Genomic DNA, 14,836 nt, shown 5'->3' with positions numbered 1-14,836 from the left:
AGAAAATCTACAAATGTACCGTTTCTCTTTTGAAATATACATTTTTGTGTAGATGATCACTTTGTGAGTCTCGCCCAGGCACTATTTGTTCAGTTCATCATATCCTGTGTAGAGAGATGTTTGCTGGGCACTTTAGACTCGATGCTCCGTATTATTTGGCAACTCGTTTTCAATGGAGGTATTCCTGAAGGACCGCAACCATAACACACAAAAACTAACAGAGACTCAATGGACGACTCAGAACTGTCCATGTACCTGTACCTAGCATCTCGAGAGAGGAGCGACCGGAAATACGTCAGAATTCCGAGAGTAATCGGTCGATCAACTAGCGGCTTGCTTAGCTTTTATTCTTATTGGACTATATTAGTTTCAATCTACAATGCTTCGGAATGAGGCGGGCTCTTGGCCTATAGGTATCCAATCGGATATTGGATGCGAGCGGAAGTAACTCTGGCCCCAATGTTATTGTACCCTCTATGGTCCCAGTGCTTGGCAACGCGGTGTGAGCACGGTCAGCCGATAGGGAAGTGATGTATAGCTAGCGGTTTGGCGCGGGGTTTCAAGATAGTGGTCCCTGGGTGCCTGACTTAGAAGCAGAGGTGAAGGACTCGGGAGTCGCCCGCAAGTCGTCCTCACCGTCCCGGGAGCCTCGCTGTCCTGTGTGCGTGCGGACTAAGTGCTCCGTTTCCCGGGACCCTCCCCGGGACCTTCTAAGCCACCTCAGAAACACCAGGCCCAGGGGCCGCGCTATTCTTCCTCTGGGTCCTGGTCACGGGAACCACGGGTTTCAGGGCTCCCGGGCTGTGGAGGTGCGATGCGTCCGACGGGTCCTCGGCCGATCACTCCCGCCGAGTTAGGTCCACCTCCTGAGATTGTCAGTATCAACCGTTGCTATGGTTTTGGCGGTTGCTGTTGAGGCCTCCTTTAGTGGACCAGTCGGTCGGGTTGCATCTGTGCAGTCTGGGTTCCCTTGGTCTTTTAACCTCGTCTCTCCCAACTACTTCTTTTAGGAGAGTCGCTCTTGTAGACAGTCTTGTAAAAATTCTCGACTTGACACTGAAGTGTTTTTAGTTGGGGGGCCAGGGGAGTCAAAACCTGAGCCTGGGGTTGGTTTAAAAAGGGAAACAAAGATACGATCAAAAATAGTGGTTGTATCCATCCCTTTTTCTAGTTCTCTGTAATCAGTACCCTTCCCTTCCACCCAAACTCCTGACCTGTCAGTTTTCTGACAAACATTCATAATGAAATAATCGACTCTGGTCAGTTCTGAAACATCAGGGAAATAGCAGGGAGTCAGGCAGTTGAACGCTTTATGAAAGAAACATTAACTAAAACAACTTACAAAGTCTCAACCAAGGGAATTACAGTTGTAGAGTCTTAAATTTACTTCGGGTTATTCCCTTTCCTAACCTATAAAGAAAGATTTATTTAATGCTCAAAGGGGAACGACAAGAGGGGTAGCCTGTAGGAAAATGTCACACACGTTCAACGGGAAACATTTGTTCTCTTTTTACTATAGGCAAGGTTAAATTTTGAAAGTTTCATTCATTTGAAATGGACGAGAAAGAAGTGATACTAATGAAAGCCTGACCTTAAAATGTTTTCCTACCGTGACTACCACTTTAATTCCCCTAAAATATATAAATCAAGAGTCATTTGTGCTAGTCAGAAACAATATATATCTAAATATTAAGTCTGGGGAGCTCTAATACTTCATTTTTTATTTGTTTTGCTTGAGAGTCATGAATCCTTTGACTTGGTATTAAATCAGAATAGATGTTTGAATGGATTGCTTGTTGCCGTCTGGTACACATGCAGGGAGAAAAGTAAAGAGTATGTGTTGGTCTTTGAATCCAATTGATTATCCCCACTCCAGTTTCATTTCACCATGTGATGGCTATTCTTGGTTGTCAATTGACTCCAACTGGAATAAACTACAGCCAGGAATGGAGGGCACACCTGTGGTCCAGATCTTGAACCTGGAAGACACAGATGTCTGACCAGGATCTTATCGTGAAGATCTTGAGGCATAGGCCCAGGCAAGGTAGTACAGGCCTTTAATCTCGAGAGACTGAGGCAAATAAACCTCTGAGTTCAAGGTCAGCCTGGGACAAAACAAGTTCCAGATCCAGACAAGGTGGCACACACCTTTAATGTGGACCACACCTCTGGAGACCTACATGAGGACACTGGAAGAAGGAAGACTCACTCTTCGTCACCTGCTTGCACTCACCTGCCAGCACATCTGTTGGAAGGCACTTCTTCAGAATTCGTTTAGACAGAAGACCAGCTGGAACTACTAGCCTGGGCTTCCCATTCACTGCTGGCCATTGTGGGCTTAGTTGGACTGCAGACCTTAAGTTATTACAATAAGTTCCCTTAATATATAGAGACATTCTAGAAGTTCTGTGACTCCAGAGAACCATGACTAATACACATCTTAGATACACAGAGAAGATGTCCTCACGGTTTGCATCATATTATTAGAACATTTTCTAAATTATTTTTGGTTGGTTTTTAGGTAGTTTCATATTCCAAGCAATGGCTTTGTAAATGCAAAGTACTAGTTTTGTTTTTTTTTAGTTGACAGTACTATATAATCCATAGGAAAGTGTTATTTTTAATTTAATGATATTCTCACTACCTTGACTAATAGAGATGTTAGCTCTTTTTGTGGTCAAGAAAGGTAAAGACATATTTCTCGGATGCTTCATTCAAAATTAAGGAGCAAATTCTTACAACATTAAGAACCAACGGGTTATTTCTTTCCAGAAATTTATACAAATTCTTAAAAGGAAGACATTTTACACATACAGAAAAACTGAGTTCTTTAATTTTTTTTTAATTCTAGTTTTTTTTTTTTTTTCTGACACCAGCGACAGAATTTATTATGCGAAGCAGTTTGAGAAAGCTCAGGGTTTGGCCATGATCTCTAGCAGAGTCTTTTTCCACTACTCGTAGCTGAAGAGGTAGGTTACAGACTGCAGCCCAAGTTACATCACAGTTACTGTGCACTTCTTCTTGGTTATCTTAAAATCACAAACGGGGTGATTTGGGCCCAAATTTTATAAAGAAAAGCCCTATGCTTTAATTAGGCTCTGCGATGCCCATCCAACATATCACCAGCCTTACCCAGCTGAGGAGGGGAGTTCTGTGGTGCCAGAACTGAATGGAATAGGATAATTGCCTGGGAGTGAGCCTGGGGAGGAGACGAATCGAAACCCAAGCCCTCCTGTATGAGTTAGGCAGGATTTAAGATCTTTTGGGTGGAAGTCCCCTGGTTGCCTAGCAACCAGTCCTGCTCCTTATCAAGAATGAGCGGTGTTGGGAAGGTGGGTCTCCACTTTGCACATGTAAGGACAGAATTCTCAGGAGCTGGGGCAGAGCTGAGTGCCCTTATTTTCCACACCTGGGAGCGTAAGCTAGTGTACCTCATCCGGGATTTGCCTTAGTCTTCCCACCAGTTCCTTGTCTGGATCCAGAAGGCAGGTTCCTTATTTCCCTCAAATCAAATGGCACTTAAGAAACACTGCTCTGAACAGCTCTGGGGCCACTTCCTTGTTAATGAAGCCGTTTCTTCGTAAGTCAGCCCCACTTCCTGGCAGCCACAGTGGAACATAGACAAAGGCAAGCTTCATCTCCTCACCCAAAGAAGGTACCAGAGAAAGGACATTCCCGGGACCTATCTGCCAGACACTAGACTTTCCTCAGTATAAGCAGCTCATTCTGGCTACAAGGTCCCCCAAGGTGTTCCTATTTCTGTCTTTAAGGCACGCCAACTCCTCTAAGGTTCTCAGCTTATGAGTTTTATTATTTTTACCATTCCAAAAGAAAGTTCTACATTAATGGTCTCCCCTTCTAGCCATTTAGCCTTAGATGCTGAGAGAGTGGGCTGAGAGCATAGATCAATTCACACTTACGGGTTCTAGTCATTGGGGTCACACTTGATCATAACTTTGAGCCCCACTCCCTTTTTGGATGTGTCAAAGGCTTCTACCACCTTCTCCAGAGGTAATCTATGCGTAACTAAGGGATTTACACTCAGTCTTCGATGCAAGCATGGAATTTGCCACTGGCCACATGTTGCAGTATTGAAGCACGCTTTTGATACCCACGTCCCGCACAGCTGCGTGCACTGTGTATAAACTGATCCTCTTGGAGCCTATCTCCACAATCACCAAGATCCCACCAGTGAGTGGCTTAGATGCCCGGTCTGGATGGAGGACTCCGCTCCTCTGCATCCAACGGTGACCTCTGGCTTCCTCCCCAGCAGACTTTCCACCTTACTGACAATTTCCTGAGGGGTCTCTGTGGAAACCTGGATGATAAAGTCTGCTCCAACTTCCTTGGCCTTGGTCAACCGAGAAGCAGATAGGTCAGTCACCAGTACTTGAGCAGCTCCCATTCCTTTGGCCACAAGCAAAGTGACTATCCCAACCGGCCCAGCTCCACACACAAGGACCTTGTTCCCCAGGGAAACTGACGGCAGGCATGGATCCCCACAGAGAGAGGCTCAATCAGGGCCCCTTCTTCAAAGGTGACACCATCAGGAAGCTTGAAGCAGAAGTCAGCACTGTGCTTGTAGAAGCTGCAGAGGTTCCCATCATTCGGGGGTGTAGCACAGAAGAAGCTTGATGGCCTCAGATTGTGTCGGAGATCTTGCAGTAGTCATCTATTTCTCGGGGAACGCCAGGCTCGATGGCAACTCCATCTCCTGGTTTTAGATGTTTCATCGACCCTCCTACTTTTATGACTGTTATAGCAGCTTCACGCCCAAGCACCATTGGCTTTTTCATAACAAAATCCCCCTTTTGGTCAAGCTCCCAGGAGTGAACAGAGCTACAGAACCCCCACTGAATGCATCTTTAGTAACACATGATTTGGGCCCAGCTCGGTGATTGGGTAGTTCTCCAGGCTAATGTCTCCAGGTCTGTGCACCACCAGGGACAGGTTCTCGCCCTTAGCTGGAGCTGCCATGTCGCTCTCTGGGCTCTCTTGCTTCCAGGTGTCGGCTGGACTCGGCGGGAAGCTGGTTCTGCTCATCGAACCGCCAAGGGTCTGAAGTAAGGGCTAGTTTTGTTTTGTTTTATGAAAAAGTAAATCATACAAATTGTCAACATGGGACGAAGATCAACATCCTCCACCAAGAGTGGGAAGGAAGTTTATGAACCCCACAGACCAAGCCTGTAAGTGCCATTAGTGTGAAATGAAGAGTTAAACCTGGCAGATGATTTCACTGTGGCCTAAGTTCAGCGTTGGTACGGTGGGTTATGGGAGGTCATGTGGAATTCTTATAGTTAAAATTAATTCATGGTTAGAATGTTCAGAAAGTAAGTTACTTAACATGTTTCACCTCTCAAATTTGATTGGCTAGCAGGATAAAATTAAGTTTCTCTTTTTGTGTTAGAATTTTTAAACAAATGTGTTTTTCAGTGTGTGATTTGAGACTCTCTTTTCCTCCTTGTGGTTCAGTTATTTCTGTAAAAACAAAACATTGGCATTTTGGGTTGAGGGTTATAAGCAGTACAGTTTCCTAGTGAGTCAACACCACCAAGGCTGTTACATATCCATGTACTCCATAGGGGAACCTAGGAAAGAGAGAATTGTGTTAGCTTGTAGCAATGTTAACGATGGAAATTTGAGTTATGTCATCTCTTCCTCTCTCCTTAGGAAAAGAAGCCCGGAAAAGAGAGTTGAAAAAGGTATGGATTTAGAAGCATTCTGTGTATTGTTTTGAGATTTGTGAAATTTCAAATTACATGCCAGGAAAGACACTTTATACTGTACTACTGATGAAACCAGAAAATTGACTATGTTTAAAAACTGATATAACTCTGGAGATTAGATTCAAGGGGGTTTGTATGACATTGTCTATTTGATTCTCTTTCCTCATAAGTTAACAATGCTCTGGGGTCTGGAGTGATGGCTCTCAGTTAGCAGCACATACTGTCTTACAGAGGACCTGAGTTCTCTGCCTGGCATCCATGTTGGGTGGCTCATCCATCTGTATGTCCATCTCTCAGGAACCAACACCCACCTCTGATCTCCACAGGAACACACAAACACATGCCCATCCATTCACACAGTCAGACCCTGCCTTGAGAAAGTAATTATTTTTACATTTATCAAAATGTAACTGCTTTCTAAAGAGCTACAGAGTGAATGCCAATAATTGTGTAGCTGGATAGCTTAGTATGTGTACTTAACTATTAAGTTTTGGCAGAGTGCTCAAGCAGTGAACATTTGGTATCATTTGTGATGCTTTGAGGATCTTTTATAATCTCCGTTGGTTTGCTCTTCTTTTATTGTTTAGTCTTTATTTTTCTTTTCTTTTTTTATTTTGTGGTTTTTGTTTTCTTTTATTTTTATTATTGTTTAGTCTTTTTTTTTTTTCCCGGAGCTGAGGACCGAACCCAGGGCCCTGTGCTTGCTAGGCAAGCGCTCTACCACTGAGCTAAATCCCCAACCCTTTATTGTTTAGTCTTAATCTTTCAAATTGTCCCTGTCCAGCATAGTATTTTATTAAATGTAGCCCTCTCCCCACTTTTTAAAGGTTTTCTGTGAAGTAGTTGCTAACAGTGTAACTAGGTAGAAAAAAAATACTTAAAGCACATCATTTTCACTAAAGTTTAAACATTATTGAGAAATAATTCTCATAGCTGTTTCTGGAGGTTTAAACATGATCAGAAACAGGAGAAATTTGAAATTCTTCTCAGAATTTCTAGAGTGAAGGTAAAATGTGTGGGTTGCTGCCTATATGCTGGTGAGGGCAGGCACAAGATAACGTAAAAGCCTGTGGCTGGGCAGTGGAAAAGGAAGGCGGGCTGAGAATTTTAGAAATGAGACACTATAAAGAAAGAGGGAAAGGAGTCTGTACTTGTGAGTGTCACAGGTCTTCCGACTCAACTATAGCTCATTGGGCAAATTCTGCCTGCCTAGAACGAGGCACATCACCCACTCCTTTACACACCCACCCGGAGAGGTAGCTGCTGCAAAAGAGGATTTCTGGGTTTTCTGACTGTTTTTGTTTTTGAGACTTTGTGTAGCCCTGACTGCCCCGAACTCCCTATGTGGACCAGGCTGGCTTGAACTCAGAGATCTGCCTGCTTCCCTGGTGCTAAGCTTAAAGTTGTGTGCAGCCACCAGCCTAGGACAAAAGCTGGTCCTTGGCCTGCCCTCCCTATACCCCAGGAGGCTGGTCCTTGGACACTGTTGCTGCTCACAGGGACAGTCCCTTCCTTCTCAGGGTCTCACAGTCACAGACTAGGCAGGAATGGTGTCTGTATGAGTAGCACAGACGAATCTGCTAAGCCAAAAGTTAACATTACTCGTATGTATGAGCTGGAGAAGAACCACTGGGTTCCAGAGGTGAGGACCCTCTGCCTTGCGTGCCTGCTGCAGGTCTTGGTGCTCCATCAAGACTTTAGCTTACTCTTAGGCTCAGACACTGGAAGAAGAATGCCTCAAATTGTTCTTACATGTTCAGATTATAGGGCCTTGGCATTTAAAACAAAATAAGGTGTTTTCCCCCGTCTGGTTCACTCGGATACTTCAGTTTACCATATTTCTGAAATTACACAACTGATATTATATGCCGAGTAAATGTCATGAAGGGTTTTTTGTATCCACTTAATTAAAAGATCATAAATGTACCTTCTCAGTCAAATTGCGACTTGATTTTACTGAAATCACTTTCACAGAACCAAGCGAAGTAGGGCCTGACTGATCTTAGTATAAAGGAGGGTGAAGGTTGTCATTAGCAACTGAGTGTCCCCACCTAGCCTGAGTTTCATAGGATCCTGCCCCAAGATACAAAATATTAAACACACAAAGAACAACCAACCCTGTGGATTTCTATGCATATCTGTATTCCCAGCACAATGACGGGCTGACCAGGAGCTGGGGTCCTCCATACACCCCTTTGGTTCTGAGCAAAATACTGCCACACTCAGGAGTTCATCCTGAGGCTAACTTCTTCAAAGTCCTGGCTTTACCACCTACAGCTGACTCTCATACACTAGTTAATAGTCCTATGCATTCCGTGGGTTATCCATATTAAGTCAATGTAGATAGACACCTCCGGTGCAGCTTCGGGGAAGAGATTCTAGAATGACTTTTGTAAACCATCTTAAGTGTGTGTTTATATCATGTTTATATCTTTTTTTCTTTTCTCTCTTTTTGAGACATGGTTTCACAAATTTGAAAAAGTATTCTGGCTACAGCTTTGTTCCTCATTTTGGTAAGAATTCTGAAAATCGAAGGATTTAAAATCGTAAGGTAAAATTTAACCATTCAGGCTTTCCCCCCTCAAGCTATCCTCGAGCTCAACTAATCTCTAAGAGACAGGGAGGGAACAAACAAAGGAGATCCTGTCTGAGTAATGGAACTAATGGAAATTGTAACATATTATAACTTAAAAGCATTTACAAGTACACAACTTTAGGAAACAGTTTTCCTACTGGGAAGGTTTCTTTTTAAGACTACAGACCAACAACAATTTACTAAAATACCTAATCCTCAACATGCATTACCTGGGAAAATATGACGAACCCTCCCTTAAACCCTGCTGTCTTTAAAAACGAAATAAACGTCAGGACAGCCCTTTCTTAAAAACAGTAACCACCACCCAAACTGTTTTGTTCTTCAGGGATTCTTCTGGGGAGGAAACCAGAAGAGCCACTCTCCGGTTTGGGGATTTGCAGTAAAAATGTGTTCAGAGTCATGCTTCTGACTTCTGCTACCTTACAAGAAAGATCTGAATGGGAAGGAGAGGAAATGTAGTTTAGTCTGTCTAGACATGGCAGGCCTCCAACCAGTGGCAGTCCTGCCTCTTACAGATGTGCTTCACCAGATCTCTTACATGCAAGCAATGAGAACCTGGGATCTAAATGACAACTTATAATAGTTCAGCTAAGTAACTATAGAAACAGTTGGCTTAAAAGCAAATGCTAATGTGTTTGCGAGGCAGGAGAGGCAGAAAAACCCACACACTGCAGAAACAGTTGAAACCAAACTGAAGTGGGAATTAAGATAATTTTCTTATCGTGGTCACAAAAGAAGGCACTGAAACACTTCTCCCATCCCCTCAAAAGACTCACACGCGAAATGGAAACTGCTTTGGTATAAGATCTAGTAAGCTAGATTTCTATTGCTAGCTTCTTTTCATTTTCACAGTAAAGTTGTGTAAGAAAAAGCACGCTGCTTAGAAAATACCGAATCAGCGCGCACTGTAGACGGCAAGCATGACACGCCGTTCTTATTTGTGCTTAAAAAGGAGGATAAACCTTATATTGTTTAAACTTTCAAATATGCTAGAGTTCCTGAAATTTGGAGCGGGAACACAAAGGGCTTTTTTCTTTCCTGGTCTTGATAGACAGCAGAGCACAAAGAACCAGGGGGTGGAGCCTAGAGCTCCGCCCACTCCCTGCTGTTTTCAAACAGGTCCGCTCCCAGGAAATATAAGCTCTTGCCTGGCGCTGGGTTTCTGTAGATTCTTCTTGCTCCATTACTGCTCAACTAAGAAGATGTCTGGACGAGGGAAAGGCGGCAAAGGTCTGGGTAAAGGTGGCGCCAAGCGACACCGCAAGGTTCTCCGAGATAACATCCAGGGCATTACCAAGCCCGCTATCCGGCGTTTGGCTCGGCGCGGCGGTGTCAAGCGTATCTCAGGTCTTATCTACGAGGAGACTCGCGGCGTCCTGAAGGTTTTCCTTGAAAATGTGATTCGCGATGCTGTCACCTACACCGAGCACGCCAAGCGCAAGACGGTCACGGCTATGGACGTGGTGTACGCGCTCAAGCGCCAGGGCCGCACGCTCTATGGCTTCGGCGGCTGAGCCGGTGTGCTCGTTTGTCTAGGCCTTCTCCTTGTCCCCCTCCCCCACTCACAAAGGCCCTTTTCAGGGCCCCCAAACTATCAAAAAGGAGCTGTGGACATTTAGTCTCTAGGTTAGGATTTATGAACACCCAATCCTTAGCATTCGGCTTAGCATTGTCTCGTATGCAAACTAAGCTTTATGGGCGCACTTCCTCATTGGAGGGCTGGGCGTGATGGGAGGCGCTCTGAATGCTTGCTCAGTTAGGTCTGCCTGAATGAGTTCTACACTGCCAATGCAACCAATTAGTGGAATCCCGGGATGCACCGCTGAGGGTCCCATTCTACCTCGTAGGGAGCGTTGACGACGCTCTTCAAGGGAAAAATGCTGAAGTCCTACGTTCCTGTAGGGACAGAGTGGACCTGAATGCGGACTGGGGTGGAGGTTTGGAACACCCTGCAGCCTTGATTAGAACAGATAGGACTTGGGTACATTTTTTTTTTAACCTTTTACGTCAACATTTTTTCTTCAGGAGGGAAGTTGGTCATTACCTGAATAGGTTCTCAGTACAAAAGTAAAATTTTTACTTACTAATTTTCTGTGTTAACACTATTCAGCTATGGCTAGGCACCCTGGCAACACACAATGACTCAAAGTAAAAACATCCTGGGAAGATGTCAGTCTAATGAACAATGAAAGCAGAAATGAGATTATGCATTTGAACATCCCTAAGTGGTACAGCAGGTGTACTGTCACAGCTGCTCCATGCAGGGATAGCCTCTGCTTCGGGGAAAGTAACGTGGGCTTCCCCAACGAGGGCTGTGGGGCTGGAAATGGGCATGGGGATAGAAGCCCTGGGCGGCTGGAGAGCAGGGTGTAGGAAGAGGCAAGGCAAATGGATCTCTGTGAGTTCAAGGCCAGCCAGAGAGTTCAAACCTAGCCAGAGCTATACTGTAAGACCCTACCTAAAAAACTAGAGAAAAACAAAACAAAACAAACAAACAAAAAACCACTGCCGCCAACAAAAAGATAGAGGTTTAGGATTGGGATTGTAGCTTAGCTGGGAGAATGCCGACCAGCACAAAGGCTTGGGCTAGAACCTCAACATGGCATAAAACCAGTCATGGTGGTGCAGGCAGGAAGATCAGAAGCTCAGAGCCACCCTCTCTATTATACAGCAAGTTCAAGGAAAGCCTAGGATGTATAAGACCTCTTCTTTAAAAGGGGCTGGAAAAATGGCTCAGGCATTAAGATTATGGACTGTTCTAGAAGACCCCTAGTACTCACATGGTGACTCACACTCCAGCTCTGGTTCTAATGCCTTTTGTGTCCTCTGTGGGCACCGCATGCATATGAGTGCATGGACATACACACAGGCAAAACACTCATACACGTAGCATAAAATAAGTAAATCTTTTAGTTAGGTTTCTATTGCTGTGGTAAACATGAGGACCAAATGCAACTTAGAGAAGAAAGGATTTGTTCCATCTTATGGCTGGGAGTTAATCCATCATCCAGGGAGGTCAGAGCAGAAACCTGGAAGCCGGAGCTCATGCAGAAGCTATGGGGTACTCTTCCTGGCTTAGTCCTTCATAGCTTGGTAGGTCTGCTTTCTTAAACAACCCAGGACCATCAGCCCATGGATGGGCCCTCTCACGTCAGCGGATAATTAAGAAAAGGCACTACAACTTTGCCTATAGTCAATCTTTCAGAGAGAGGCATTTTCTCACTTGAGTCCCTCTTCCCAAATCACTCCACCTTCTGTCGAGTTGATGAAATACCAACCCACACACATAGTTTAGAAACGAGGAATAAGTAGGCCATCTAATTGATCATGTTTTCAAAACACCTCTGGGGATGTTTCGGGAATACCCTTTAAAAACAGGTATTCAAGCTCTCTGATAAACAAAAGAGCATTCTTTTTAGATAAAAACACCTCAGGTGTCATGTCACCCTTTGCTGTTGACAACCAGTTGCTCTGCCAGGGGATAGTCCTGTAGCCAGTTCTGTGTCATCCTATGCAAGACAAGGGTCCTCCACATATGAATGCAAGCATAGTCACTTGTAGGCCAGCTGCGTCATCTGCCATTGAGTTATTTCCCAGTCTCTGTCACTCCACCATCAACACTGCTGTTTGTACCTCAGACACAACCCTTCTCAGTTCCATCCATACCCATAGCCATGTACCAGGCTCCCTCATGCTGAGGTCCTGCCTCTCACTCTGTCTGTACCAACAGACTAGGCCAAGGTGACCTGACCCCCACAGATCCAAGACAGTAGTGCTTGTCTGAGGATAAAAACCTGTAGTAGACTGTGAAGAAAAGAATGATACTTTGATAATTAAAAGGACACACCTAGCCAGGGTCCATGATTCCTAAAATATGCCTGCCTAAGAACAGAAGCAGGAGAATCAGAAGGATTCCTACACCCTGCTCTCCAGCCGCCCAGGGCTTCTACCCCATGCCCATTTCCAGCCCCACAGCCCTCGTTGGGGAAGCCCACGTTACTTTCCCCGAAGCAGAGGCTATCCCTGCATGGAGCAGCTGTGACAGTACACCTGCTGTACCACTTAGGGATGTTCAAATGCATAATCTCATTTCTGCTTTCATTGTTCATTAGACTGACATCTTCCCAGGATGTTTTTACTTTGAGTCATTGTGTGTTGCCAGGGTGCCTAGCCATCACCCTCAACTATAAGTCAAATTCAAGGCTAGCCTGGGATACATGAGACCTTGATTTAAAAAGAAGGGCGGAGAGGAGAAGAAAAACAACTTAAAACACAAATCGGAGACTGAGGGAATAAAAATTGCCATTTTGTCGACTTCAAAGAAAAACACTCCAGGGCAAAGCCAAGGACACTGCTCAGTGGGAGACTACTAGCTTAGCATGCAAAGGTCCTATGTCTGACACCCAGTGCTGCAAAAAAATAAGTGGGACAGAGAAAGAGGGAAAAAAGATTCTTGGAATCAGTCCTCCTAAAACGGAGTTGCGCGCAGAAACTGCTCTCCTATAACAAAACCACTTTAACACAACCGTAACTCAGCACTGAGTTAATACTTAGCTAAGATGGCCACATGTATTATCAGACATTGGCTGTCTGGTTGGTCATCAGTGAATATTTTAAACCATTTATACTTATGAAAATCAATAACCTTGTGCTGCCTGCCAGACAAGCTCTTCGCAGACAGGTCCCAGAGTGCAGACATTCAAGAGCAGCTTGACCCCAGATGCACCCTGTTTGTGCTATAGCCGTTTGTATGACTCACTAGCTACATGTCCTTGGTCAAGTTGCTTAAGCTCTTTAAGTTTGTCTTCTACTCGAGGAGTACCTAGGCTAGAGTGGCTGAGGAGAGGCCCCAAGTCCAACCCCCCAGCTCTCAAGTAAACAGAAAGAGAAACTACACAATGAACAGTGTAACCCAGTTTCATGTGGCCTTTATGGAGAGAAGTAAACTAAGATGCTAAATGACTTCCCTGTTCCTTAGTAGATAGGAAATGGTAAATCAGTGTTACGTTAACATTAGTCCTCTGCCACAGGGGCGCATACGGATGAAGCCTATTCTGTATCTCCCAGTCACCGGATCAGTCACTAGACTAGATGGACTTGTGATACCTGAAGACCTAAAGAAGACTGTGATGGGGGTCTGATCCTGTGTCCAGAGAAAAGAGCTGGAGTCAAGCATAAACGTGTACAGTGTGCTCTCCTGCACTATGGAACCACTTCCTCCCCACCCCCCAAAGCTGTATTAATTACAAGCTGTGAAGCCTCCAGAAGTATCAACTTATAAATGGCTGGGGCTTGGGGGGTGGGGTACTACTGCATGCTAGGTGACATTGTTTCTCAGAAACTGAAAAGGGAAAAGGCATGTCAGCCAAGAGATGGGACTACCATCAGGTCTCCTTGCAGCTGCCCAACCATTAAAATGTCTGGAAGGGAGAAAGGAGAGAGGTAAGCCCTTGGTGAAGGGAGGGCATCTTTCTTCCTTTGAGCACAGAATCTGAAGGACAGTGGAGGGACTGGCCCACCTGGTGGTTCTGAGACACCTCACTTACACCTCATCTGCCAGGCTGGAGGCTAAACTTCACTTAAGCCAAGCACTGAATGGCTGTATGATCTCGGATTAGACATAACTAGCATCTGCAAATCTCGATTAATGAAAAAAGTTAATTGGTCACTGTGATGTTTTTTCTTCCACCAGGGTGCCCGAGGATGCTCTTGATGTCTTGAGGAACCCCCTTGAGCCATTTGTGTTCACTGACAATGTTCTCATTACCTGACTTCCCGGAACTGTTTCAGATCGATGCACAGGGGAACCCCGGGAGGAGAAGGCAGCTAGCAGTTACTTGCTTTTCCTTGGGAGACTATATCTCAGGCCGTTCTAAAACTTTCTACCTCCTCAAGCTCTTGAGCCTCCTGCTTCTGCCGCCAACATGCTGGGACTGCAGGTGTCTGCACCACCACACCAGCTTGACGCTGCAGGTCTCCATTGCATTTGCTCTCCTACGTGGGGCCAGTGCACCTTCCCATACCGGATTGTTCTAGACAGCTGCTCCAGCTCACTTCTCCACTGAAGTCAGTCTAGGGAACTCCTGGACGTGGTACTGGCACAGACACCTAATGCCTCCCTCAGGACTCTCAAATCCTCCCCTGAGACTGTTTCTTGTTCTTTCCTCATCTTTCCATTGGCAAAGTCATACTCTATTGTATGTCCCCAAAGTTCTTATGAGCCAGGTGAGTATTTTTCTGTATAACTCAACACAAACTCTTGAGAAGACTACGTACAGCCAGACATGGTGGCCCATGGCTGTAGCCCCACTGGAGAAGAAGAGACAGACAGAATTGGGCTTTCAAGGACATTCTTAGTTTATAGGGGGAGTTTGAGGCTAGCCTGGGATACATGAGACCCTAGTGAGAGTGAGAGCGAGAGCGAGTGAGAGAGAGATCAGATTTAGAATTAATTAGTTACTCGGCTGTCTTTGTCTCAGTGAGAAATAGTATACTTCAAAACATAACTTGCTCA

At 45.0% G+C, this 14,836-nt stretch overlaps 1 protein-coding gene, 1 long non-coding RNA gene and 1 pseudogene across 3 annotated transcripts; 2 read left to right on the top strand and 1 right to left on the bottom strand.

Moving 5' to 3' along the window:
• Nucleotides 1-484: 484 nt before the first annotated feature.
• LOC147995117 (uncharacterized) lies at nt 485-14,828 on the top strand. Of its 2 annotated transcripts, XR_015687119.1 has the most exons (5): nt 485-661; nt 5,671-5,702; nt 8,184-8,239; nt 13,353-13,764; nt 14,015-14,547. It is a non-coding gene; the product is annotated as an uncharacterized LOC147995117 (long non-coding RNA). The 2 variants fall into 2 exon arrangements; XR_015687120.1 differs by lacking the exon at nt 13,353-13,764 and having other exon boundaries at nt 14,015-14,828.
• LOC147995119 (sorbitol dehydrogenase pseudogene) lies at nt 3,791-5,114 on the bottom strand (annotated as a pseudogene).
• LOC147995118 (histone H4) lies at nt 9,487-10,776 on the top strand. Its single transcript, XM_087659830.1, has one exon. The coding sequence runs from the start codon at nt 9,525-9,527 to the stop codon at nt 9,834-9,836; it is 312 nt and encodes a 103-aa protein (XP_087515956.1). The 5' UTR covers nt 9,487-9,524; the 3' UTR covers nt 9,837-10,776.
• Nucleotides 14,829-14,836: the final 8 nt, after the last annotated feature.

This window comes from Rattus norvegicus, chromosome 4, assembly GCF_021556685.1.
Source record: "Rattus norvegicus strain SHRSP/BbbUtx chromosome 4, alternate assembly SHRSP_T2T, whole genome shotgun sequence".
Taxonomy (NCBI): Eukaryota; Metazoa; Chordata; class Mammalia; order Rodentia; family Muridae; genus Rattus; species Rattus norvegicus.
Note: the sequence above shows the minus strand (reverse complement) of the source record. Positions and strands in the feature narration are given on the sequence as shown.